Source organism: Polypterus senegalus, chromosome 2 (assembly GCF_016835505.1).
Source record: "Polypterus senegalus isolate Bchr_013 chromosome 2, ASM1683550v1, whole genome shotgun sequence".
In the NCBI taxonomy this organism is placed as follows: Eukaryota; Metazoa; Chordata; class Cladistia; order Polypteriformes; family Polypteridae; genus Polypterus; species Polypterus senegalus.
The window spans coordinates 264,072,525-264,099,908 of record NC_053155.1 but is presented as its reverse complement, the minus strand read 5'-3'; the positions used below and the strand labels follow the sequence as shown (position 1 = coordinate 264,099,908).

General features: G+C 35.3%; 1 protein-coding gene across 1 annotated transcript in view; it reads left to right on the top strand.

Annotated features, from left to right (window-relative positions):
- mtmr6 (myotubularin related protein 6) overlaps positions 1-24,624 on the top strand; it is a 59,137-nt gene extending 34,513 nt beyond the window's left edge. Inside the window, exons 9-14 of the mRNA XM_039745472.1 lie at positions 684-809; positions 2,366-2,415; positions 6,135-6,335; positions 10,558-10,692; positions 14,576-14,702; positions 22,732-24,624. Coding sequence (XP_039601406.1) covers positions 684-809; positions 2,366-2,415; positions 6,135-6,335; positions 10,558-10,692; positions 14,576-14,702; positions 22,732-23,001 — 909 coding nt within the window. The 3' untranslated portion in view covers positions 23,002-24,624. The remainder of the gene's footprint in view (positions 1-683; positions 810-2,365; positions 2,416-6,134; positions 6,336-10,557; positions 10,693-14,575; positions 14,703-22,731) is intronic.
- Positions 24,625-27,384: the final 2,760 nt, after the last annotated feature.

Genomic DNA, 27,384 nt, shown 5'->3' with positions numbered 1-27,384 from the left:
TGATAATAATTTTAAGGTGTTTAGTGCTTTTAACCTTATTTTACTGTACTTGAAATTCAAAACTATTGGGAATACCATATTCAATCTATTTTCGTAGCTGCTATCATTATTCCTAATAACAGTATATATATTTGCAGATTTCACAAGAACAAAGTGTGCCTGAAGACAGACTGGCATCTTGTCCAGATATACAGTATTTTGAAAACATTAAAACTTGTTAGGTCAATAAACACGATACATTTAATTTGTATTCGAAAATGTATCAGTAATTTACTTCTTTGCAAGAACTGTTTAACCTTTATCCTAGTACTTGGATAATGGTACTATAAACAGGAAACATGTTGCATAAAAGGTTTTATTGTGTATGCAGAAAATGCTCGGTTGAAAAGCACAGTCACTACTGACATGGTTTTGCCTTTGAGAGCTAATGCAAAATTTGGGTGGATAGCCTCTTGCAGTTAGATTGTTATAGTTAATCAAAAGTGTGGACATCGTGTGTTTTGTAAAAAATGTGTTCAAAGCACATTGTAACAAAAGTACACTTTATTGCTTGGTGTTTTTTGGTTTTAATGTTATATATATATATATATATATATATATATATATATATATATATATATATATATATATATGTAAAGGCTAATACACTCTTACATGAATTACTTATGTTTTACTTACAACAGGCTATAACTGCTGAAGGGGCGAGTGTTTTAGTTCACTGTTCTGATGGCTGGGACCGTACTGCACAAGTTTGCTCCTTAGGATCACTCTTAATAGACCCTTACTACAGAACAATCAAAGGTTTTATGGTATGTCTGATTCTGTAAATTGTTTCTGGATTCTGTCTTTATTTTTTCTTCTGTATGAAGAAAATCTGAATTTACTGTTTGTGCAGAGTTATAAAAAATTGCCCAAGGATCACTGTTAGAGAAATATATAAAACAAATAGCATCTTGAAGTCACTAATTTTCCAAAACTACCATCAATCACCACTTCCATACAATCATTTTTCTGTAATTTAGCCATAAATGTAAGCCACTGAAATTTTAGTAAATGTGACAAAGCAAAATTTGAGCTCTTTAGCAACAAACACTCAAGGTGTATTTGGCATAAAAAAGGTGGCTATACCAAAAATAACTTGATTCCCCACTTTCAGGTATGGAGGTTATATGATGTTGTGGGGTAGTTTTTCCTCCAAAGGCTCTGGGAACCTTTTTTAGGGAATGTGGCATCGTATAATCCATGAAATATCAGGATATTGTAATTTAAATCTGGCCACCTCTGTCATGAAACTAAAACTGAGTCAACATTGGATATTCCAGTAGGAAAATAATCCAAAACTATGTCCACATTAACTTTAAAATTTTATTCAAATACTCTGTCATGAAGATTATTATCACATATTTACAGGCCTAAAGACAGCAGACAACATGTAATTTGAGATTAAGTGAATATAGTTCATATGCATATAGTAGGCTTCAGGAGAGTAAACACATAATGTCATACAATGAAATTTAATTCACCTGAAACGTTCACTGTGTAAAAGAAATTGAAGAACATCACTGTCAGCCTTCACCAGAGCTTGCCATCTTCTTTACATTCACATAGGTGATGCGTAGCATGCTAAGTAATACATAATTTTCTGTTTACGAAGCTCTGTTTGATAAACAAGCCATATTCCTATTGGAAATGAGTTTGTGCACCAAAAGCTCTTGTCCACCCTTCATGAAAAGTCTTTTCTACCCATTGACAGAAGTCCATGATCATGTAATCTCAATATTTTTCAATTAAATAGCAGATTTTAGCTAAAATGTATTTAGCTTAAGCAGAATTATTCTGTGATTTAAAATAATGCTTAGTACAATATTACTACGTAAGCTTTCCATGTGAAAAACAATCACAGTAAAGCAATTTCTAAAGTGTATTAAAGTTTATTGTTTTCATATTATCTTCAGTATCTATAGTAAAGAGGAGAATATAGAATTAGTTTGTTGCAAACTGTGAGCATACTACTGAATCCTATGATTATTAAAAGGTACAAGAGATGAGTTTGTGCATGTTGGCAAAAAGCTTCATTGTCATCACAACTATATAAATTACTTTAATTAGAGTCTTAAATGTGGGTAGTTTTAGGCCTGTAATTATAAACTTAATGTACAAACTGTAATGTTAGATAAATTATATTGCGATGCCTATACATTTTGTGTAATCTTTTAGTAATGTAAAGATAGAGCATGAATTTATTGGGAAGTATAGCATTAAACTACAGTATATATTATTTTAGATAATATGACAAATTTTATGCGGAATTGCCAAGGCTAGATCTTATTACCTATAATTTAAAGTAACTATGTTTGTTTTTTAGGTTTTGATTGAAAAAGACTGGATTTCATTTGGACATAAATTTGCTGACAGGTATAGAAATATAAAATGTGATGTATTTTTTAATTCTGAACTAAATCTTCAATTACTATTGTATATACTTGAAGGATAAAGTAGGTATTTTACATCTTGCCTGAAGAAGGGACCTGAGTTGCCTCCAAAGCTTGCGTATTGTAATCTTTCTAGTTAGCCAATAAAAGGCTTAATTTTGCTTAACTTATTACCACATTCATAATGGCTAACATGGTACAACACCCTAGTATTTTTCAAGGTGAAATTATTTCTTCATAATTATAATATATAAAATTACTATGTAAAATTGTATTCTTAACTGAAGAGTATTTTTTTTTAAATTTTAGAAATACCAGCTCTTTCAGCTTACAATAGGACTGCAGTATACCAGGGTCCATAGGTGAATGAAAAGCCTTAAAACTTACCAAATACTGTACAACCTCTTTGAAGCAGCAAAGGTTTTGATTTAAGAAAATTTGCCTTCTGCATTTATGAGGCATCCTTGTGATAATGAAAGAATGAAAGGAAGAAAGAAATAATTATTCAATCACAGATTCTTGGAACTATTTTTCTTGTCTGCTCACAGTTTTTGTCGTGGGTGGATTTCTGACAGTCCAAACCAACCCTCAGCGCCAGGCTATATTCTGCTTTTAACAAAACTTTTGCTTCTGCAATTCCACATTCTCAAGTTATATTCTGCCATGCCTTGTATTAACAGACAGATGTGTGCTAAAGTCATATGATTATTTTTTCCTAATCAGTGTTTTACTTTTCATCCATACATTTTATATAGCCTACAGAGAGAGATTCATGCCAAGTGGCAGCATAGTGAAAAGAGCACACAAGTTTCATTGTTCATTGTACAAGTAACGGTAAATATAAAGTGAACTGATTACACACATTGTATTTTTAGCAAAAGTCTTAGATTTTTGAAAGAGCCAGACACCTGCATGCCACAGTTTACTTGGTGTGTTTAGCGCATGCACAATAAAAAAAAATGACAAAAGAGTTTGTGATAGAGCAGATTGAAATGCCATAAATTATTTATCAAATTTTGAATATACAAAGAATGGGTATAAACTCACTGACATTTATGGATACCAACCAATTCCTAAATACACCAGGAGATGCTGTAAAACCTATAAAACCCATGTAGACCCTGGGGTTCTGAGGCAGAAGTGACAACTCTGTGTTACCTGGAGAAACAAACATAATGTTTTGGGTTAGGGTTACACACAGACACAGCACTTAGAGTGCATTTCAGTGGTATCTCCTAGCTGCTAGAGTCCATCAGCCCTAACACATGGCCAGCAGCAAGAAGCCTGAGGAAAGAGTGGTAAATGGGTTGCCTCTGACTCCAGTTGAAGGTGCTTGGTAATGATTTTCCAAGTTGAATCAATGCCCCTGGCCCTAAAATAAAAGACAAGCAGCAGTGTAAAGTGCACATAAACTGTTTTGCAAGATGTACAGTATTTAATTTAAAGACACGGATCAATACTTGAATATTTTTCTTTTGAAAAATTGACAAACAGTATTTGGTAAGTTTTAAGCTTTTCTTAACAATGGAATTCCAGTACACTTCACCTCCATTATAAAAGACAAAAGCTGGCTAGTTATGTTTTTAAATTTAGAAAATATGCTTTACTTTAAAACACAATTTATTGTGGCAAATTAATATATACCACGATTGTGAGGAAATAACTTGAAAATAATTTGAAAAATAAGTAATTTATGCAAATCCATACCATTGGACCAATCTCTGCCAAAATGTACACACTTCCTTGATTTTATCAGGGAAGACACCCACAAATTTCAATTTTGACCCTGAGAGGACCTTTGGGTTTTTTATTCCCTTTTTATTACAGATTGCGTAACAGTGTCACCTGGTAGCTCAGAACAAGTGAAACACCAGAACAAACCAAAGACAGACAAACAGACCAGAGCTTAAAATTACTTACCTGTGCATCACAAGGTGCTGTTTTTGGTAGTTCATATAATTTGGAGGCACAAAGTCATGCAGTGATTACTGATGCTACTTCAAAGATTCAGATACTTAGGATTCATTTAATTAGCAGTATAACACTCTCGCATTTTCATGTGACCTCGTTCAGGTTGTTGAAATGGCTCTCATATCTCAGATATGTACATAGTCTCCAAATAGGTACAGTATCAGTAAATATGATTTTTTGCCATGCAATGGCCTGGTGTCACATCCACATCTAGTTGCATCCAAAGATACTATATAGACACTGGCTTTCACTGATCCAATAATATATAAAAGGAGTTCAGAAAATGTAGGCATGAATGTTTTATAAAGTACAGTGCAAATGTTGTAGAATAGTTTTAAAACTGAAGTGAAGCATGTAGTTAAAACATAATAAACATTAAAATAATTCATCCACATGGAGGTGATAACTTTAACCTACATACTTTGAATGAGCATTAACAAGACCCTGTTCATTTTAGATTTGTTTAGAAACAAACAAAGAAGAGCTTCACAGAAAAATTGTGCTTTTAAAATTGCAAGAGGTAGTTACATAAGATAAAGACTATTTTTAGCTTGCCATAATTTGACAGCAGTAGCAGTACCAATACAACAATAATTAAATTTATTGTTTGTAATTCCTTAACCAGTGCCATCAATTTGTGTTGTGTTCCTTATATCTAAAAGCTGCTTTATTACTTGGCATAAGTTGTGGTCAACTGGATGAGACCCATAATTTTAAATCACATAGTTCCAGTTTCATTCAGTAGTTCTAAGTCATTGTGTAATCCCAAGCAAGTCACCTAACTGTTCTGGATTTGATTTTTAAAAAGTAAATATAAAAATAGCTGTGTAGCCCAAATAAACATTGTTGATTCTTGTCATTACAAATTCAGTATTTTAAAAATAATCATTTGTAATTGGTAAACCATTTAAAATATACACCCAATAAAAAAATGCAATTTATAAATCAGTGTAAGAGAAACATGCTTTTAATACTAGTGATTATTATTATTAATTGCCATGTTCTCTGTTTATCTGTACAATGAAGGTAATTGGCAACTCCAAATTGGTTGGCCCTAATTTAGAAATTGTTACTTCCTTTGAATCATAGATGGATGAGTGGAAGTTTTATTGTAATTTGTTTTAATATTAATTCATGTTATCAAAGTAGGACTATCACAGACATAATCATAAATTATTACACTGAATTGTCAAAATACTTTTCAGAGCAATGACCGCAAATAACAAGAAGACACTTGGATTTCTGTTAGTGTAATCTTGAAAGGGCACATTTTTATTTCAACCTGTAGGAAATATGAATTATTATTTGTTAGCCTTTAATTTTAGCATAGCCAATATTGGTTCCAAGAGTTCTAAAGTTCTACCTGAATTAGTTATTTTCACCTCTAGTTTGCATTATTCTAATTTGCTGTTTTCAATTTTCTGATGGTCACTTTTTTATACCAAAATTAAATAATATTTTGAATGCAGAGTAATCCTCTTTCTCCTCACTCTCTGTTTTGCCAGTATCTTCTAAAGATTACAAAGTGATTTTAAAATGAATTCCAGCTTTGCCCCAATTGCTGCATGATGCAGAGTTTAAGAGAAGTATCACTGGAGAACATATTAAATGTTTGATTCTTATAGATATCTATTTAATAGTTTTAAGACTAAAAATCCATTTTCTGCCACCAGTCATATGATAAAATACTAATAGTTACATTTAAATGTCACTTTTTTTTCTTTGCTTTAGGTGTGATCAGTTGGATGGGGACCCTAAGGAAGTGTCTCCTGTATTTACCCAATTTTTGGAGTGTGTCTGGCATTTGTTAGAACAGTTCCCAATGGCATTTGAGTATAATGAATGGTTTCTCATTCAAATTCATGAGCATGTTCACTCATGCCAGTTTGGCAATTTTCTAGGTAACTGCCAAAGGGAACGAGAAGAGATGAGGTAAGATGAGGGAGAAAAATGTAATGTTACTAATATTATTCACACAGTTATCTAAATTCATTATTCATAATGCAAATCAACTGAGATGCCAGATATATCTCATGTTTTTTCAATAATACTTATTGGTGGAAGAGGTGATGTGTACATCAATGGGTATACTGGAGCCCAGTCCAGGGATTGTTCCTGCCTCCCGCCCAGTGCTTACTGGAATAGATTCCATGTTCCCCATGACCCAGCTCTGGATATATTGGTTTAGAAGATGATGGATGGATGGATGATGTATACAGTACATAGTTTTTAATTGTGTGACTATTCATGCATTATCCAACCCTCTATATCCTAACACAGGGTCACAGGGGTCTGCTGGAGCCAATCCCAGCCAACACAGGGCACAAGGCAGGAATAAATCCCGGGCAGGGCGCCAGCTATTTGGAGTGAAAATTGTGTTCCTTTTAATTCTGCTATATTTATAACAAAAACACAATACTGCAGTTTACTGCAGAAAACAGAATTTAACATTTTAAATTTATTTAAACATACCATTACCATTGCCTCCAGGTTTTGCTCTGTATCTGTATCATATTTATACATTCATAGGAATATGCTAAACTGTAAATTAAAACTGGTCAAATGCATTTTAGTAGTAATGAATTGAAGTATGAAGGCTGAAGTAAATGTATTCCATTTTCTTTCTCTTTATATTTGCAAAATTTTCATTCACTTATAAATTAACAGAAATAGTTGTTTAAGCTCAGTTTGCCAGATGTTGTATGAAAATGTGTACAGCAATAGTTATACTCTGACTGACTAATTGTAAAAACTGATTTACTGTCCTTTCCATAATTAATTGCACCCCAGTAAAGATGAGGAAAAAAATGTTATAAAAAATTCACCTTTTGGTGAATTACCTGAATCTTACACTGAATAAAAAGAGAACAACAAAATTTAACTGAAGTTAATTTATTATGAGAAAAAAAATGCTTATCAAGAAATAATAATTTTTTTAACAAAACCACACATGCCGTGATTTTTGGCACCCCTACATTTAATGCTTTGTACAAACTCCCTTTGCCAATGAAAAGGCAAAGAATTTTCTCCTGTAAAACCTTATATAGTTGGAAAATACAGAGCAGGGAATCTGAGACAATTCCTCTTTGTAGAATCTTAATAGTGCATTCGTGGTCTTCTCTTTTGGACTCTCCTCTTCAGCTCCTCCCACAGGTTTTCAGTTGGGATTAGGCTTGTGTATAGTTGTCGTCATGGCAGAAGTTTGATATTGTATTCATTTAAGTTGATTTTGTTTTGATTTGGACCTATATTTTTGGATCAGTGTCATGCTGGAATATCCAACGATGACCCAGTTTTAGTTTCTTAGAACAGGCAGCCAGATTTAAATTTAAAATCCCCTGGTATTTCATAAAGTCCATGATGCCATATTCCCTAAAAAGATCCCCATGGCCTTTGGAGGAGAAACAGCCCCACAACATCACAGAGCCTCTACCATACTTGATGGTGGGAATCCGGTTCTTTACGGTATAGCCATCCTTCTTTTTATGCCAAATCCACCAAATTTTCACTTTATCTGACAATTGAACTTGGCTCAAATCAAATTTCCATTAACATTCGGCAAACTCTGGGCTCTTATGTTTGTGGTTAAATAATAGGAAAGGCTTTTTTCTGACATACTTTCCATATATTCTGTTGGCATGGAAGTGGCTTCTGATGGTAGTTTTGGAGACTTGGTGAACTCAAAATACTACTTTTTTCTGTATTTATTCAACAGTAATCTTTGAGGATTTTTACCTCTTTTACCATCCTGTTCACCATGTTTGGGGGAAAATAAACTTGGGGCCTCTTCCAGGCAAATTAGTAATGGTTCCAGTTGATCTAAACTTTTAGTTATTGTCCTAACCTAAATATTGATATCCCTTGACTTATGAAGATCAACACAACTTTCTCTCAATTGAGTTGTGTGTTCTCTTATCTTTCATATGTTGATGAATGTGTAAGGGAATTTCACCCCTGTGCCTCCTTATTTTTATACCCCTTCGCAACAAGAAGTCATAGATTACTTTTTCCTACACACTCTGATCAACATAAAATAGTAACGTATAAATGTAAAAAAAATGCTTCAGTTACACTTGGATCATAAGAATTTCTAGGTGCGCCAATAATTGTGGCTCATTCTTTCTTTGTGAGGGATTATTTTGAATTAAAGGTTGGATTCCTCTCATTTTTTCAGTGCAAGATTAAGGTAATTTACCAAAAGGGTGACTTTTAGTTTTTACAATCATTTTTACTCTTCTTTACAAGGGCTGCTATTAATTGTGGAGAGGACTGTAAATATAATGTGGAATATTAAGGTGAAATTAGAGTCAGGTGTTTTCAATCAATGGAATGACAATCAGGTGTGAGTGGGTACCCTGTGTTATTGAAAGAACAGGAATCTATCAAAGTCTGTTTTTCACAACACATGTTTGTGGAAATGTATCATGGCACGAACAAAGGAGATTTCTGAGGACCTCAGAAAAAGAGTTGTTGATGCTCATCAGGCAGGAAAAGGTTACAAAATCATCTCTAAAGAGTTTGGACTCCACCAATCCACAGTCAGACAGATTTTATACAAATGGAGGAAATTCAAGACCATTGTTACCCTCCCCAGGAGTAGTTGGCCAACAAAGATCACTCCAGAGCAAGGCGTGTAATATTCGGTGAGGTCACAAAGGACCCCAGGGTAACTTCTAAGCAACTGAAGGACTCTCTCACATTGGCTAATGTTCATGTTCATGAGTCCACCATCAGGAGAACTTTGAACAACATTGGTGTGCATGGCAGGGTTGCAAGGAGAAAGCCACTGCTCTCCAAAAAAAACATTGTTGCTCGTCTGCAGTTTGCTCAAGATCATGTGGAAAGAAGGCTATTGGAAGAGTGTTTTGTGGACGGATGAGACCAAAATAGAACTTTTTGGTTTAAATGAAAAGTGTTACGTTTGGAGAAAGGAAAACACTGCATTCCACCATAAGAACCTTATCCCAACTGTGAAACATGGTGGTGGAAGTTATCATGGTTTGGGCCTGTTTTGCTGTATCTGGGCCAGGACGGCTTGCCTTCATTGATGGAACAATGAATTCTGAATTATATCAGAGAATTCTAAAGGAAAATGTCAGGACATCTGTCCATGAACTGAATCTCAAGAGAAGGTGGGTCATGCAGCAAGACAACGACCCTAAGCACACCAGTCGTTCTACCAAAGAATAGTTAAAGAAGAATAAAGTTAACTAGCCAACCCGCAGCGTACCATACGCCGCATAATCAGGCCGGTTTTTTAATGAGTTTTAAGCACAGGGAGAAAATTAACATTTGAAAAATCGGTAATGTAATAAATGAGCAAGAAAAGCAACATTATAACAATGCACGGAATGAACCAACACACAATCGTCCGTGACTGAAAATTGGCGGACCGCCATCGCTCATGTGCCTACCTCCAACTCGTCACTTGAGTCGTTGTCGTCTTTGCACAGTCCAGATGCACCTGTGACTCATGTAGACTTTCCGTGTAGTAGCAGTAGCAACTAAGAAGATGCATGTTTGTCGCGGATGCGAATTGCTGTATGTAGCGTGTAAAACAGTTTCCTGTGGTGCACGTGGTCGTGCGTCATAACCGAAAACTCGTTTTTTAAAGACTGCTTACTTCATTGTGTTTTAACGATCCCATGGGATACCCCTCGCAAACTGTTTTACACGCTGCATATGACGATTCACCTCCGGCGTGGCTCCTTCCTGCATGCGCCATAGGTGTCTTACTTGTCAGCGGCTTAGTGAATCCACGCCCCTTCCGGCGTGCTTTCCATGGGTGTCTTGCCTTAGTGAATTGTATATATAGATGTTTTGGAATGGCCAAGTCAAAGTTCTGACCTTAATCCAATCGAAATGTTGTGGAAGGACCTGAAGCGAGCAGTTAATGTGAGGTACTACATTAACAGTTTCAGTATTGTCTTGCTTATTTAGAAATAGATTTTTTTAAAGGATCATAATTAATTATGATACAAATAGGATCATAATTAATTATGATATAAATATAAAGTGTTACCTTTTTATTGTTTTGAGCTCTGGGGAACAGTACATCGAAAAAACATTTTATTTCTGTTACTCTTTGCTGTTTATGGATCAAGTATAAAAGGAAACTGACTTTGTTTTTGATCGCACTCTTTTATTTGTGTAGGTTGAAAGACAAGACATACTCCTTGTGGACTCATCTTATGAATAACCATCAGAACTATCTAAACCCTCTTTATCAACCTGGATTTGCTGAAACACACCCAGTGCTTGAACCAAATACAATGCCATTTAATTTTAAGTAAGTATATTTACAATTTATTTTATAATGTTTGTTATGTAGGACAGATTCATGTTAATTGAACAGAAAGAGATCATTTTTACGTATGACTCAATTATAAAATCTCACAAACACCATATTAATTTGTTTACTTTAATGCTCCGTAGTATTTTTTACAAGCAAATGAACCTGTACTGCTTAGGTAACTAGCATTAAAATAATGTCCTTGGATGGCCTAAGATTTTTACACAGTGCTAAACCTGAGATCTGAGCTGGCTAGTTTCTGATTCAGTTACAAGTGGGTCCCTTCATAGGATATATACAGTAAAGGATGAGTTGCATTCTGGATAGATTATTTCTTGCTGGCCCAGTGTAGTTCCATTTTCAGCATCAGCTTCCTTTCAGACATAATAGAATTCTATTGCATTGTCCAGTGTAAATCAGGGCTTTTAACTGTGAATCTCCCCAGTGAAATTCTTAAAATGATGTACTAGTACTCCTTTAATATTGCAAATCTGATCTGTATAATAAACCCTACCAGACTCCATCCTTGACAAGCCACCCCATTTTGTATGGTATCTTTCACTCTTTAGTACCTAAAAGCAAGCATTAGTCAACCTAAGGCATCCAAAGTCTATCTTTATATCCAGCCTTCGGGGAAATGCACACATAGATTGTCTCACATCACAGATGCTCCTGGCATAAAAACAGACTTTATGTTGATGAAATTCAGTTTCTATTTATTCTGACATATTAGAGCTAGAGCATTCTTACTTGAACCAGGCTAGTCTCACAAGGCCAGATGTGATTGTCAAACAAGAATACACGTCTGGAGACAACCCATTAAAAAGTGTATAGTAAATAGCGGCAAAATACTGTGCTGCAAAGGCTACAACCACAGGGCTTCTTCCTAAAACAGCTGCCCCCAGTTTCTCCAGTTAATGTGTTTTAAATCACCGCCAGAGATTGAGAAAACAAAAGGTACTGAACAAAAGACTTCATGCTGTGAGAAAATAAAAAGCTAAAATTGCTGTTATCCATTGAGGAGCCCAGTACCACAAGATAACTAAAGCTTAATAATTAATTTGTAATAAGTGCCACAACAGAAGAGACTAACAGACATGCCACAGATGCCACCGCAGCTACTGGGCTCCATATGTTTTGTAAGTGCTTCTGTCTGCTACCATATCTTTCTATCATTTTAACTATTGCATCACTATATGACATAACAGCAAATACAGTTTAGGTAGACATTGTGGTATATGGATATACAGTGAGTTAAAACGTAGCGACTATTTTGTCATGACATATTTATATTTCTAATTCAACATTAATGTTCAATTTCTTTAGTTGCTCTTTTAGACATGTAGTCAGAAGGTGGATGTTGCGCAGCATCATCATATACTGGCATTGTTAGGCAGATTTGTTGATTGGGATGTTTTGAGTACTGAAATCTGCATTTCCAGTGGCTGGTTATTATCAACTTTCTTAACAGCTTTCCTTATGACAGAATGTGACACACTGTTTACTTCAAATGCATATTTTACAGTTCATAGTTTCACAAATATAGCTGCCAATTCTTTCACGCTTACATCAACTAATACATTTTTCATTTTAATGATGAACAGCAGAGAACACACACAGTCCTTTTAACAATATATTGTTTATGTTTACCATACGTGTATTTATGGCGTCAAATGCCAATGTATAACCTCATGCTACAGAAAGGTTTTTTTTTTCCTTGCATCCGGTTATGTTTATTTTTAAAAAGTATAATGTTCTTTCTGCACATGCGACATAGAGGGTTTTCTTATGAAACATTTTGAATGCAGACAGTAAAAGGAAGCTTGCGCTCTCTTGGACCTGGTTAACGAGAGCACCTCTGACCTTTGCAGTTCAAAATCATTACCCCTACTTTGAATGTTGCCTTCATGAGGCTTTGAATTGTTTTAGAAATGTAACACTGTGTGAGCCATCTAATTGTTCCCACCCAGTTTTAGGCAATATTTACTCATGGTTGTCTCCAGACATATATATATCTATATATATATTATACGTCTGGTTTCAGTGAGACTAGATCCAGGCAAACATTTCTTTTGATGATGGTACACAGCACTCAGGAATTGGAAATGGAAAAAGCTTTTTTAACATGTCAGATCATGATGCATCTCCTTGTCTTCTGGTGACCATATCAAACCCATTATGTGGCAAAGTCCACGGCCAGACAAGGAATTGTGGAGAATAGTCTTGCTAGATCATAGCCGCTTAAAGCCCACTTACTCTGTACCCATAAGAAAGTGATCAGATCATCATAACTATTACACAAGAGACTGCTGAACAGCATATACTATTTTATGCTTAACAAAATTTATATAAAAATGAACAACCCTGAGGTTGGAAGAAGTAAAGGTATTTTTATCTAAAACCAGTACTATTTTTATTAACTTGACCTTTATCCGCTACTGATGTGATTTTCTAGATTAAAAAATCGGGGGTGGTCTCCCCTATGTTTTCATATACTCAGATATGGGGATGGATATTTGAGGAGTAAACCGTAAGACAATGATTATATTTTTATATTTTGTACATTAAAGAACCATCAACAACAAATCAAATTAATAATATATTGAACAATTATCATAAAAGTAAAGTTGAATAAATCGGACTCTGCAACTGCATGAATTAAAGGTACCACTTTCAGTTAGCGAAAATAGAAATCTACATTTTGTACCTAATACTTGTATGCAAAATTTGGTTGACCTAAGTGAAAGTATACTCAAGTTATTGTGTTTACAAACACACACACACACTCACAGGCACACAGACATAATTCCAAAAATGGTATTTTCGGACTCGGGGAGGTCTAACACGTCAAGATTCGTTATAATCTTGAAATTGAATTTTTGTATGATTACAATACTTTCCCTATACTTCATTTACAAGAAAGTAATAACTAAGGATCCCTCTGGCCTCTTTATCTTTATTTTTTTTGGTCAGTGTGCTTAAAGTTCTCACCAATACTGCCACGTTTTTCCAGCATTCTTTTGATATGTCTTCTGAGCACATTGTCGGAAATTAATGTGATGTGTGCACGAGTTGCAGTAGCAACAAAAATTTGGGTGGTGTATGTGTTCAAGTTTTGGTACATGATGTCAACATCGTTGCTTACTATCAGCATGGCAACCGACAATGCCACTCCAACTGGATAAATCTGCATATTTTGATGTTTGATGCGGTGAACCCTAAAAACTGTTTCTTGCTCTTAACTTCTTTCTTTTGGTGAGTAAACTTTGTTTTATTTCTTATTCATTGGCATTTGCCAAATTTGTATGCATCTTGAATAAAAATATACGTAGTATATATTTTCCAAACTAAACTAACCACTAGTTAGTTTATTCCTTGCATCTTTCCCTTGCACTACAATTCCTGCCTTAATCAGGATGCTTACATATCATTGAAGACTGAAATGGAAGTTGTGAAATATTGATTTTGTTGTTAAAAATTCATTTCTTCATTCAAATGTGTACAAAAGTCCACCCTCATGACAAAGGCGTACTTTATGACACAGATGACCTTAACAAAGGGGACAGGATAAATAGAAGCACAATAAATAAATAAAGACATTGTGACCTTTGAATTGAGAGATGTGTGAAGGTTACTATACATTATTTTTTATAAATGTCTTAAGCATGTTTCTTACAATATGTTGTGTTTCTATGTTTTTCATCCTGGGCATGTGAAATTTTTCTTTTAGGGTAACTGTGGGGTAGAACCAACATTTGGGTAATTTTTCACATTTACATGTTTGTTATAGTTGCCTATGTATGTATCATAATAATAATACGTTTTATTTATATAGTGCCATTCCCATGCTCAAGGTGCTTTTTTCTTCTTGTAATTATAGGTTCTGGAGAAATATGTACCTTCAGTATGATAGATCGATGCACCCAAGGCAGGTTGTTTTAAACCACATCAGCACAGTTAGAGGCAACAGCAGAGATCTGGAGGAAAAAATCAAAGTCTTAGAAGCAGTGAGTGTGAATTTGTGATGTCTGTTTTTGTTTGTTAAATCATAAGAAATGACCACTAGATGGAGCACCTGTTCTTTTTATGGAAGCTCAGACGTGACTAGTTAATGTAAAATGGTTGTAATTTTAAAGGCCTTTTTTCCTGCACAAATTTAAAAATTGAAATTGGCCTTATAATTGGTGACATTAATGCATTGAGTACAGTAAATGTTTATGTACAGTTCATAGTTCTACAGTTCTCCTCTATTGTGCATCAGTAATTGTTATGAAGAGTGTTTAAAGGGTTTCCCTTATTTTATACCACTTAAAAATGTATTTATGGTGACATACGTTTAATACTATTAATTTACAGTCAGGCATTTTTAACTTGCATAACAGAAATTCTTTCACTGAATATTTTTAAAACTTGCACCTAACAGGGTGGGCATGAAAACATCTAAATTAATACACTAAAGGATCTTTTTCCTGATCTATGCATGGAATTATAACCTATGGATAAAGTTGGAAATGTCTGGTAGAAAGTGTATTGCCCCTTCCACTCCACAGTTGTATTGCTTACATTTGCAGTTAACTGTGTTTAGTTCTCAATGATCTTTTTCTGAAACTTATCATCATCTCAAAAGACTCAGACTTTCCAGTCACACATTACACGTGAAACAATGGGTTGATTACAAATACAAAAAACTTTGTGCTAAAGGTATATCCAAAAAGAATTTTATTTAAACTTAATTTAATATTTAAAAAGATAACATACCAAAAACATACTCGGTGTATGATTGACCACACATATCTACACACTTAAATTATTTTGAAAATTCAAAATTTACAGTATAAGGAATATATTTTTGTTTAAACCAGTAATGCTGTTCTTTTATTTATGATTCAAGAAACAGCCTGCCCATTTTACTACTGCCATATTTCATCATTCTGTCTTTCACTTTTGGATATCAAAACATGATTTCTTTAATACATACAAAACAGAAGGAAAACTTTGAAGCATTTTCCTGTAATAATTTTATGCAGTGCCAAACATAATAAATATCCCACAGGCTGGCCAGAGAGACACAAGTCAATTGTTCAGGAGTTGCCCGAATTTTCTTTAATTCTGACCACAGCAGCCAGACTAATTTCTTCTGTTTTTATGAATATACTTACTTATTTCATTCACACATTAATCTTCAAACCCACTTCAGAGTTGCAAAGAGCTACTTGCATAACTTTAAGTAATTAATGTTAGCATAAAGTTGACTGGAAAACAAGAAATGCAATTTTCACCGAATACTTGAATAATAAACAAGGTGTGTCAATGTAATTCCTGGAATGGCTGTGTAGTGTCACCAGCGCTACTAAATGCTGGAGCTGTTTAAAGTGGCATATGGTGAAGATGATATGAAAAAGTCAGGTGTTTCTGAATGGCATAAGAGGTTGAAGGAGAGGCGAGAAGATGTGAATGATGATGTCGGAAGTAGATCATCCATGATTACCACCATGATGTGCTCAGAGCTTGTGACTTCCTGGCTACGAAATCAGTTACCAAATTTCCTGAGCTGTGAGCATGTGGTTTCTGTTTTTTCTCAAAAATAAAAACTGCGTTGTAAGAACAAACATTTTCAGAAATTTCTGACATCCAGTGTAACATAGCAAAGGTATGTCTCCAGCAATGGCAATAATACCATCTAACTAAATGCATAGCTGCAGAAGGAGACTTCTTTGAAGGTGACAATAGCCACTAATGCACAGATAGATATGCTTATGTTTTCTACAGGTTCATTCTGAGAGTTAAGTTGTCATAACTCATTTTAGACACACTGTGTGGCCACTTGATCAGCTACACATGATAAATATTGCAAATATCCTGTTCATCCAAGTAGCCAATCATGTAGCTAGAATGAAGTATACATATGTGTCTGTGTTTCTGTGTATATAGGAGTCCTGGCACCAAGATGGTAACATCAGATCTTTTAAGTCCTGCAAGTTGCAAGATGGGGTCTCCATGGATTGGGCTTTTTTTTCCAGGATATCCCATAGATGCTCAATTGGATAAAGAATTTGGTGGCCAAGTCAACACCTTGAACTCTTTGTCATATTTTCCAAACCATTCCTGAACATTTTTTGCAGTGTTGCAGGGCACATTATCCTGTTGAAAGAGGCCACTGCCTTCAGGGAATACTATTGCAATGAAGGAGTGTACATGGTCTGCAGCAATTTTTAGGTATGTGGTATGTGTCAAAGTAACATCCACATGAATACCAGAACCCAAGATTCCCAGCAGAATATTGCCCAGAGCATCACACTGCTTCCACTGGCTTGCCTTCTCTCCACAGTGCATCCTGCAGCCGGGTAAACAATGTACACACAACCTTGCTGTCCACATTATCTAAAAGAAAATGTGATTAACCAGACCAGATCACTTTCTTCTCTTTGCTCCATGGTCCAGTTCTGATATTTATGTGCTCATTGTAGGTGCTTTCAGTAGTGGATAAGGGTTAGCAAGGTCACATCCACATACACAGCAAACTGGGATGCACTGTGTGTATTGACGCTTTGATGCTTTTGACTGTGCGTTTTGACGAGGGCATCAGTGAGCCTTGGGTGCTCATGTCTCTGTTGCCATTTAACACTAGAATCCTTGATGCTTAAGATTTTATTTGTTGCCCATGACTTCCTTAAGTTTTCCTGACAGATGTCAGAGCTCTTTATCACTGCGCTAATATCCCGCTTTTGTTTTGCAAATGTATGGATTAGTAGAATGCAGCCTGATACACCCCCCCCACCCCCCATGCACTCAGATGAAGGCATCGCCCTGCTGCAATCCTCACAGCTGATGTCTGTTTTGAAGTGTTAAATCTAGCGATGCGTTTGTAAGGAATTATATAGGTAATGAAATACTGTAATTTGAAATACATTCCTTTCATGTGTGTTCCGTGTCTACAATAGTCTGTGTAAATATAACATAGCAGAGAAAATGTGAGGCAGGAAATGCTGAACATACAGCTAAAACAGAAAATGTTTTCGTATGTTATAGTAATAATGACTTGAAATGTTTTCATATGTTATAGTAAAATCGACATAATGTTGACATGGTGTAGAATATGTAAAGACTGAAGCCCAAGTATCCAATACACACTTTCACAACTTTCACATTATACCATAGATGGTTAATACATTTTTAGGAAGGATAGGCAAAACAAAATGGAAGGTGGATTGCGATTTATGTGAAACAGAAATTAAATGCACATCATCTTTATTTGGATGATCAGCTTCACCTTTGTGAAGATTTCTAGATTCATCCAAAAAAGCATTTGGAGTAGAAGAATGATATTGGAAGTGTATTATAGAGCCCTGACAATGTAGTTTCAGTCTTTTTAAATACATTATAATATTATTAGAGGGGGATATTACACTCCAAGTGGATTTTAACTATCCAAAATTTTCATTGGGCTATCCTTACAAACATTGGATTATTTCAGAATTTTAGAAGCAAAAGAACAATCAAGGAAAAGGTGAAGTGTATTAAGACACTAACAACAAATTAAATTATGCAGAGAGTGAAGAAGTGAATACTTTAAACTTGAATTTTTACGAAGCTTATAGTATGTTTTCACATGTACAAAAACGAATAATCTCCCAGCAGTAACAGTTACTTGCCAAGGGTGATCAGAAAGTTGTACAGAGAGATAAATAAATGAAAAGAATTATTCAGAATAAGATTCAGCATCACATTGCAAGAACAGGAAGAGGCAAGAGTTGTGGTGTAAGAAACCTTATCAATATTAGGTATTTGTTGGATTTCCAGTTGTTTTTAATAAATAAATTATACACACACACACACAGTGGGTATAGAAAAGAATCACCCCCTTCGAAATATTTCCTTTTTTTTTTTTTTTTGCTTATAGAAAAGAATCACCCCCTTTGAAATACAGTATTCCTATTTTTTCTTTTGCATTACAGCCTTAAATGAAATCACACAGACCAATATTTTTTCCAGCTTTACTTACTCAATGCAATCTATAGCATCCAAGTGAAAGATATCACAGCTGCAGTTCAGAAGAATTTTAAAAAATAAAAAACAAGAAATACTGAGATTAATAAAGGATCACCCCCCTCCTAAACTCAATCAGGTGTAAGTGCCCACCATTTCCATTGCAGACCACGATTACTGGCTTCCACCTGTGATCAATTGTAATCAGTGTGATTAGTGAAACATACAAACACCTGGAGCATTCATTCCCTTGCTTGGCAGTGCAACTGACAGCAAACAACTGACTACGGGTGGCAAGCCACTTTCAAAAGATCTCAGGGATAGAGTTGTGGACAGACATAAGGCAGGAGATGTATAAAAACATCTCAAAGGCTTTATCAATTCCAAGGAGCACAGTAAAGTCCATAATAAAGAAGTGGCAAGTGTTTGGTACTACTAGGGCCCTCCCTGGATCTGTCCGTCCCTCCAACCTGAATGAAAGAGCAAGGAGGAAACTGGTAAGAGAGGCTACCAAGAAGCCAATGGCTACTTTGTAGGAGTTACAGGCTTTTATGGCAAAGAGTGGTCATTGTGTACATGTGACAACAATTTCACAAGCGCTACACAATTCTGGCTTGTTCAGGAGGGTTGAAGGAAAAGCCACTTCTCAAGAAAGGCCACATTAAGCCTCTTTTGAGCTTTGCCAGAATGCACCTTAAAGATTCTAATAAAGGTGTTATGGTCAGATGAGACCAAAATCGAACTATTTGGCCTCAATATCAAATGGTAAATGGTACAAATCCAATGCAGCACACTATCCACAACACACCATACCTATAGTAAAGCATGGAGGTGGCAGCATCCTGTTGTGGGTGTGTTTCTCTGCTGCAGGGCTTGGGATTCTTGTTAGGGTAGAAGGAAAAATGGATGGGGCAAAATACCGTCAAATTCTTGAGGAAAACTTGCTACCTTCTACCCGAAAGTTGAAGATGGGCAGAATATTAACTTTTCAACCCGACAATGACCCAAAGCATGCAGCAAAATTGACCACATAGTGGTTGAAGGAGAAAAAAGTGAATGTCCTCATTTAGCCCAGTCAGAACCCAGACCTAAATCCCATCTGTGGAAAGATTGGAAGATAGCAGTCCACCAACGATCACCATCCAATTTGACTGAACAAATATTGTTCAATTTAGATGTGCAAAGCTGATAGAGAATGTGAAAGAAAAATTAACTTCTTGCAAGCTACTTAAGGTTAATAGCTGACAAAGCCATTTTGTTATAACGGCAGGTTATTCATACAGGTGTCTGTCATAAGACAGGGTGCAGTAAGCTAACTGTGGAAAATTTCCAGTTTTTTAGAAACGCGTCTATTTGACACAAGAGAGCTGACCTTTCCTTCTTTAATGTCTGTCTGATCAGTAAAAAAAAATAAGAACAGATGGCCCATTAGCGTACTAAAACAAAATGCTTAAGTAAAAATGATATTATGTTTATTTTTGAATAATAAGCTGAAGGTGGAGGAAGAAGAAATTATAAAGAGCCAATAGAAAAAAATGTAACTTTGCTCTTCTGCCTTGCAACGTAGAATCCACATACTCATCTGTGACTGAATAAAAATTTGATTGATTGAACTTGTCCTGTCTTCCTCAGGGTGTGTTTTTTTCTTCCACAAGAAGTATCCCAACAGACTCAATGCTGTCATTAAAGCAAAAGGTAGCTGTGATATCTTTCACTTGGATGTTATAGGTTGCATTGAGTAAGTAAAGCTGGGAAGAAATATTTTTGTGTGTGTTTTCATTTAAGGCTGTAAAGCCAAAACAAATGGGAATATTTCGAAGGGGGGTAATTCTTTTCTATACCCACTCTATATAAATAATAAATGATCTGGACAGGAATATAAATAATAAGATGGTTAAACTTGCAAATTATGCCAAACTAGGTGGAACAGCAGATAATCTAGAATCATTCCAATAATTGCAGAGGGATTTAGACAAAATACAGTCTTGGTTAGATTTGTAACAGATTATGTTTATTGTAAGTACAGTGGAACCTCGAGATACGAGTTTAATTCATTCCAGCACTGAGCTCGTATAGCGAATTTCTCATATCTAGAACAAACTTCCCCATTGAAAATAATGGAAATCCAGTTAATCCGTTCCGCACCCCAAAAATTTCAACATAAAAATCAATTTTCCTAACAAATAACACTGATAAATAATATATACAAGTGGAACTTCGGTTTGCAAGTAACTTGGTTTACAAGTGTTTTGCAAGACAAGCTAAATTTTTTAATTAATTTTGACTTGATAAAACGAGCAATGTCTTGCAATACAAGTAGTATGGATACACTTTGTCTGCTGAGCGTCATGTGATCATAACTGAGCTAATGTTTCTTCTCTCTCTCCTTATCTCTCTCGCTTGCTCGCACACGCGTCTCTCTCTCTCTCTCTCTCTCTCTCTCTCTCTCGCTCGCTCGCTCGTGCCTCTCTCTCTCTCTCCTTATCTCTATGGGAGAACAAGGAACACTGAGTGAGCTGATGGGCTGGCAGCGTCAGCTTGGGTGAATCCCCGAGTCGAAGTGGATCGGGAAACGTGTCACGCATAACCTCAGCCTGGCTCTCGTGGCTTGTTACGCAAGCCAATGCTCGTATTTAGATCCGAATTTTTCGCTCATACTTTTCTCTTATCTTGAATTTCTCGTATAGGTGATCGTATCTAGAGGTTCCACTGTAAATGTAAAGTATTACGCAAGGAAAGTAACAATTTTAGATTTGAATACACAATGGGAAGGTCTGAGACTTGAAATTATCTCTTATGAGAAGAACCTAGGAATAGTTGTGGACACTTCACTCTCTATATCTAGGCCGTGTATGGAAGCCATTAAGAAGGCTATTAAAACATTAGGTTACGTAGCACAAAGTGTAGAGTACTAGTCAAAACAAAGTTATGTTTAAGCTATATGGTGCACTGGTGAGACCTCACATAGAGTGTTGAATGCAGTTTTGGTCTCCAGGCTACAAAAGAGAAGGTCCAGCACTAGAAACAGCCAAAACAAGAGCAACAAGGCTAATTCCAGGGCTGCAAAGTACAACAAGTTTTTAAGTTTTGGCTGCAAATTTTTTAAATTGTAAAAGGAATTAGTACAATGGACCCAGGCTGTTTAAAATGGGTTTTTCAGCAAGAATATGGTAACACAGATGGAAACGTGTTAAGGATAAATATATTGCAATAGTTCTTCACACAGAGAACCATAGACACATGAAATAAATTACCAAGGAGTGTGTTAAGACAGTAGGACTTTAGGGACCTTCAAAACAATGACAATGTTTTTTCAGAGAATTTAGGTAGGCCGTTCAGGAATGGCCTGTTCTTATCAATTTGTTTCTGATGTTCTAAAGAAATACCAATGATCTGCACAGTAATGCTCTTTTAAAGGCCTATTCCTGTCCTACAGTCTAAAGAAAATACAGTATGTCCATACTGGCAACCCCATGCTGCTCCATTGTCTGCCAGCCACATCTCTTTAATTGTCACAAATTAAAGGCCGTTTCTGGAGTCCAACTATTCCATGTATCAGAAATTATAGACACAGCCAGTTCCCAGCAAAAACATACAATCAAGCACATTAATCTACTTGTTGTCTAATGTAAATTCCCTTGATGTTACAATGCTAGGGGTCAAAGTGTGCAATATTCCTTACTACATAGAACTCGTCTGTTTCCTTGAGTCTACTCACATTTGGTTTCATATAATAGCTGTATATTTTTCTTCAGCAATATTTCATTTTGTATTACACCTACTCTATTCACTTTCATGCATGCCCCTTGTACCTTAATATTCCTGAAAATTTCCATTATTGACTTTGTCTAAAAGAGACCACAGAGTACATAGCAGCTTTTAATGTTAGATTTTGTTGTATCAGGGTTATTTCTTTAACAGATTCAGCACTTTCTCTAATTCACAAGTTGTATTATGTTTGCAGTCATCCACATTTTCAGGTATACTGTCATGAGTGACTACAGCCTTTAGGTTGAGTGATTTATCTATGATGATTCTGTTTTTCCACAGAAACTGCACAAACAGGGATCTGTCTGGATCCAGAATCTAGATGAACCCACCAAACATCCAGTTTACCCAGTTCGTCCTAGTTCTCTGATTCTTGAAGAGCCTCTGAACTGTAAAGAACATGACCAGAAGGTGCCTACCAATGACAGCATCAGAACTGTAGAGGGCAGCAGCAGTGCAGAAAATGTTTATGATGAAGTACCATCATCTTTGATGAAACCTGAACCAACTATGGTCAGCCTGGAGCTTGGAGTGGCTCGGATGACCTGCTAGTTTACATTATCTAAATAACATGTTTACAATTGTATTTTAAAAATGACTGTCAAAATACTGGAATTACATTCTCATTTTAGACTAAATTAAGTAAATCTTGAAAAGGTGTCCCCCCTTTGCATGAGTTTGGGAAGAGCTGATTCATTGTTATTACTTTGTCAATGTATAAACCAATAGCATGCCATCTGTAGATACTGTACCGTGAATCAAACTGTATATGTTGAAAGTTATATCTATAATTAGTGGTTTTAAAAATCTGTTTTGTCCCATGCTGTTTAACAAGATAAAGGGAAAAACAGATTTTATCAACAATGGTGACCTTACATTGTCATATTTTGGCATAAGCCTTGATGTTTCAAGTAACTTTTGCATTAACGATTAATTTGCACTAGGGAATGATTAGCAGAAGCGAATAAAGAAACTAAAACCTCATAAAGATGAGGATGTGTATACATCCATAGATGTTCTTTAAAGCAGGTGTATGTACTGTATAGATCTCTTTAATACAGTGTAGCTTAGGGCTAAAGGGAAAACTTTGTAGCCATAGACCTATTTTAAAATTTGCAGGTAAAAACATGCACATACATATGTGTGGGCTTATTTGAAAATACTGTGTTTTATAATATATACAGATAATCAAACCGCAAATTTATTTTTTTACTTTTTTTTTAATCAAAGGTACTTTAATATTTGGAAGCATGTGCCTCTAACATAAAATTCTGTGGGAATTTCTTTTAAGAAAACAACATTGATAATATGTTTTGTTAATCCCAGTTCCATTTTAGTATGTGTATTATTTATGTTGCTTTTATGCAGATAAGTGTTTTTCTATTCTAAATACTGTACTTTTAATTCTATTGGGACTGTATTTTTGTATTCTGTTCTTTACTTGCTGTCCCACTCTTATTTGGTTGTGGGATGCAGTTTCGATAGCTTTTTTCATTTTTGCCTTTTTTGGGTGTCTCTTTGTGTTTTATGCTACACTTGCCTTTGTTATATTTGTGAGAGTACAGACTTGGCAAAGACTACCTTTGAAAAGAGAATTAAGAGAATCTTAAATGTGCATTCATCTGTTCCATTGGATCTTCAGAAGCAATTGATGAGTAGTGAATAATAAGTTATTTTAAATGTCAAGCTTTTCATTGTAAGTCATGATATATGAAAAGGTTTAATATTTCTCAGTATGGTTTACATTTTGTTTCCTCTTTTATTTAAATATTTATTTAAATATTCAGTAATACTTATTCAAGATGCAAACATTTTCCAAAATGCAAATTTTTCCTGAGAATAAAACATGTTACCCTAATGGTTTATGTTCTGGAAGAAATGGTAAATTTGCACTCTCTGTCCAAAATTAGTTTTCTATCTGGTGGACACCACCCTAAACTGCAAGAATTAAAATTATCTACAAGTTAAACATTTAAATAACATCTATATCACATTTTTTTCAGTGCTCACTTATTATTATTATTAGCAACAATGTTACTCATTTTGCCATTTGAAATTACAGTAGTGGTCTCTGTTATCTTGAGATTTTGTCATGGTTCAGATGGCCAAGTGTCAGATAAGTGGCCAGTAACTTTTGAAGTCTACATGAATAAAGGTCTAATTCTTAAAATATCATATGATGTAGTATTCCTTTTAAAGAAAAACTCAAAAAACATACATGCACAGATGGTTTGGCAGAGCTTATTTAAAAGCTGCAGATATATATAAGGTAAGAGACTGCATATTTTTTGCATTATGTTACTATAAACAAATATGCATCCCTGATATACTAAGCTGTTTTTGTAGAGGCAGTACCAATGTAGCTGAATTTGGAAAGTAAAAAGTCATAAAGTAAATTTTCTGTTGTTTAAGATATTTAGCAAAATAATCAAAATGGCAAAGTGATCAAATGGCACTTACACTATTGATTTTTTTTTTTCAGTATATTTAGTGAAAATATGTATGCAAACCAGGTTGATTAAAATGAGTTTTAAACATGCTTTATGTTCCTACATTCATATATTTACTGAACCCACTAAGTTCATTACAGGGTCCGTGGAAGTCTATATTAGGCAGCAGTATAAAGTCATCACTTGACATTCTGAGTGAATACCCATTCTCGCCTCACTGTCATAATTTATGTTACAAATTAGCCAAACACATGCATCTTCGGTATGTGAAAGGAAATCGGAGCATCTGGAAAAATTCCACAAAGACAGTGCCGAGGTTTGTAACCAGACTGAGCTCTGTGGACATGTCAGGCACTATATTAACTACTGTGTCATTTTTAGCATGTTTTCATTAATTAATTCATTTCATTACAATTAAAGTAGGGGGCTTTGCCCGTTGCTCGCCTCACTTGCCAAAGTTTTTTTTTTTTTTGAAAACTTAATTTGTTTTATAATTTTACCTATTCTTAGTATTGGACAATTTAAAAATGCTTAAGCTAAAGTGTGTCTATTCGCCTGGTTTGTAATCTTGAACATAAAATTGTGAAAGTCAGTTTATCAATTTTGTTGGGATAAATAATTTGATCTATTTTATCAATCAGTGTATGAAATTCACATTTATCATGGATCCTTCTTTTAAATTAATATTGACATTTTTAAAATATTAAATACAATGAATTTTAACTGTTAGGGAATTAGCATTATTTTGTTTGACTCTAGCATAATAGGATTTTGTAATACCTTAGGTATTTTAACATGTCATCAATAACACAGCACATAAGATGGTAATTTGTAAGCTTGGTAAAATGTGTAAAGACTAGCATTCAGGCTTTATGATCATTATTGTCTAAAATGACAACTCAACAATTTAACCACATTGATCTGTGGACAAGAAAATGAACTTACTTTTGGGCCCAGTCTTGGTCATGATCTTTATACAGTTAGGTCCATAAATATTTGGACAGAGACAACTTTTTTCTAATTTTGGTTCTGTACATTACCACAATGAATTTTAAATGAAACAACTCAGATGCAGTTGAAGTGCAGACGTTCAGCTTTAATTCAATGGAGTAAACAAAACGATTGCATAAAAATGTGAGGCAACTAAAGCATTTTTATAACACAATCCCTTCATTTCAGGCTCAAAAGTAATTGGACAATTGACTCAAAGGCTATTTCATGGGCAGGTGTGGGTAAGTCCGTTGTTATGTCATTATCAATTAAGCAGATAAAAGGCCTGGAGTTTTTTGAGGTGTGTTGCTTGCATGTGGAAGATTTTGCTGTGAACAGACAACATGCGGTCAAAGGAGCTCTCCATACATTGAAAGAAGCCATCCTTAAGCTGCGAAAACAGAAAAAACCCATCCGAGAAATTGCTACAATATTACGAGTGGCAAAATCTACAGTTTGGTACATCCTGAGAAAGAAAGCAAGCACTGGTGAACTCAGCAAGACAAAAAGACCTGGACATCCATGGAAGACAACAGTGGTGGATGATCGCAGAATCATTTCCATGGTGAAGAGAAACCCCTTCACAACAGCCAACCAAGTGAACAACACTCTCCTGGGGGTCAGCGTATCGATATCCAAGTCTACGATAAAGAGAAGACTGCATGAAAGTAAATACAGAGGGTGCACTACAAGGTGCAAACCACTCATAAGCCTCAAGAATAGGAAGGCTAGATTGGACTTTGCTAAAGAACATCTAAAAAAAGCCAGCACAGTTCTAGAAAAACGTTCTTTGGACAGATGAAACCAAGATCAACCTCTACCAGAATGATGGCAAGAAAAAAGTATGGAGAAGGCGTGGAACAGCTCATTATCCAAAGCTTACCACATCATCTCTAAAACACGGTGGAGGCAGTGTGATGGCTTGGGCGTGCATGGCTGCCAGTGGCACTGGGACACTAGTGTTTATTGATGATGTGACACAGGACAGAAGCAGCCGAATGAATTCTGAGGTGTTCAGAGACATACTGTCTGCTTGAATCCAGCTAAATGCAGTCAAATTGATTGGGCGGCGTTTCATGATACAGATGGACAATGACCCAAAACATACAGCCAAAGCAACCCAGGAGTTTATTAAAGCAAAGAAGTGGAAAATTCTTGAATGGCCAAGTCAGTCACCTGATCTTAACCCAATTGAGCATGCATTTCACTTGTTGAAGACTAAACTTTGGACAGAAAAGCCCACAAACAAACAGCAACTGAAAGCCGCTGCAGTAAAGGCCTGGCAGAGCATTAAAAAGGAGGAAACCCAGCATCTGGTGATGTCGATGAGTTCAAGACTTCAGGCTGTCATTGCCAGCAAAGGGTTTTCAACCAAGTATTAGAAATGAACATTTTAAAATAAATTTTATTTATATTGCACTTTATATTTAACATATCTCAAAGTGCTACAAAATAAGAATAAATTACCAAAGAAGATAATCTATAGAAATAATTT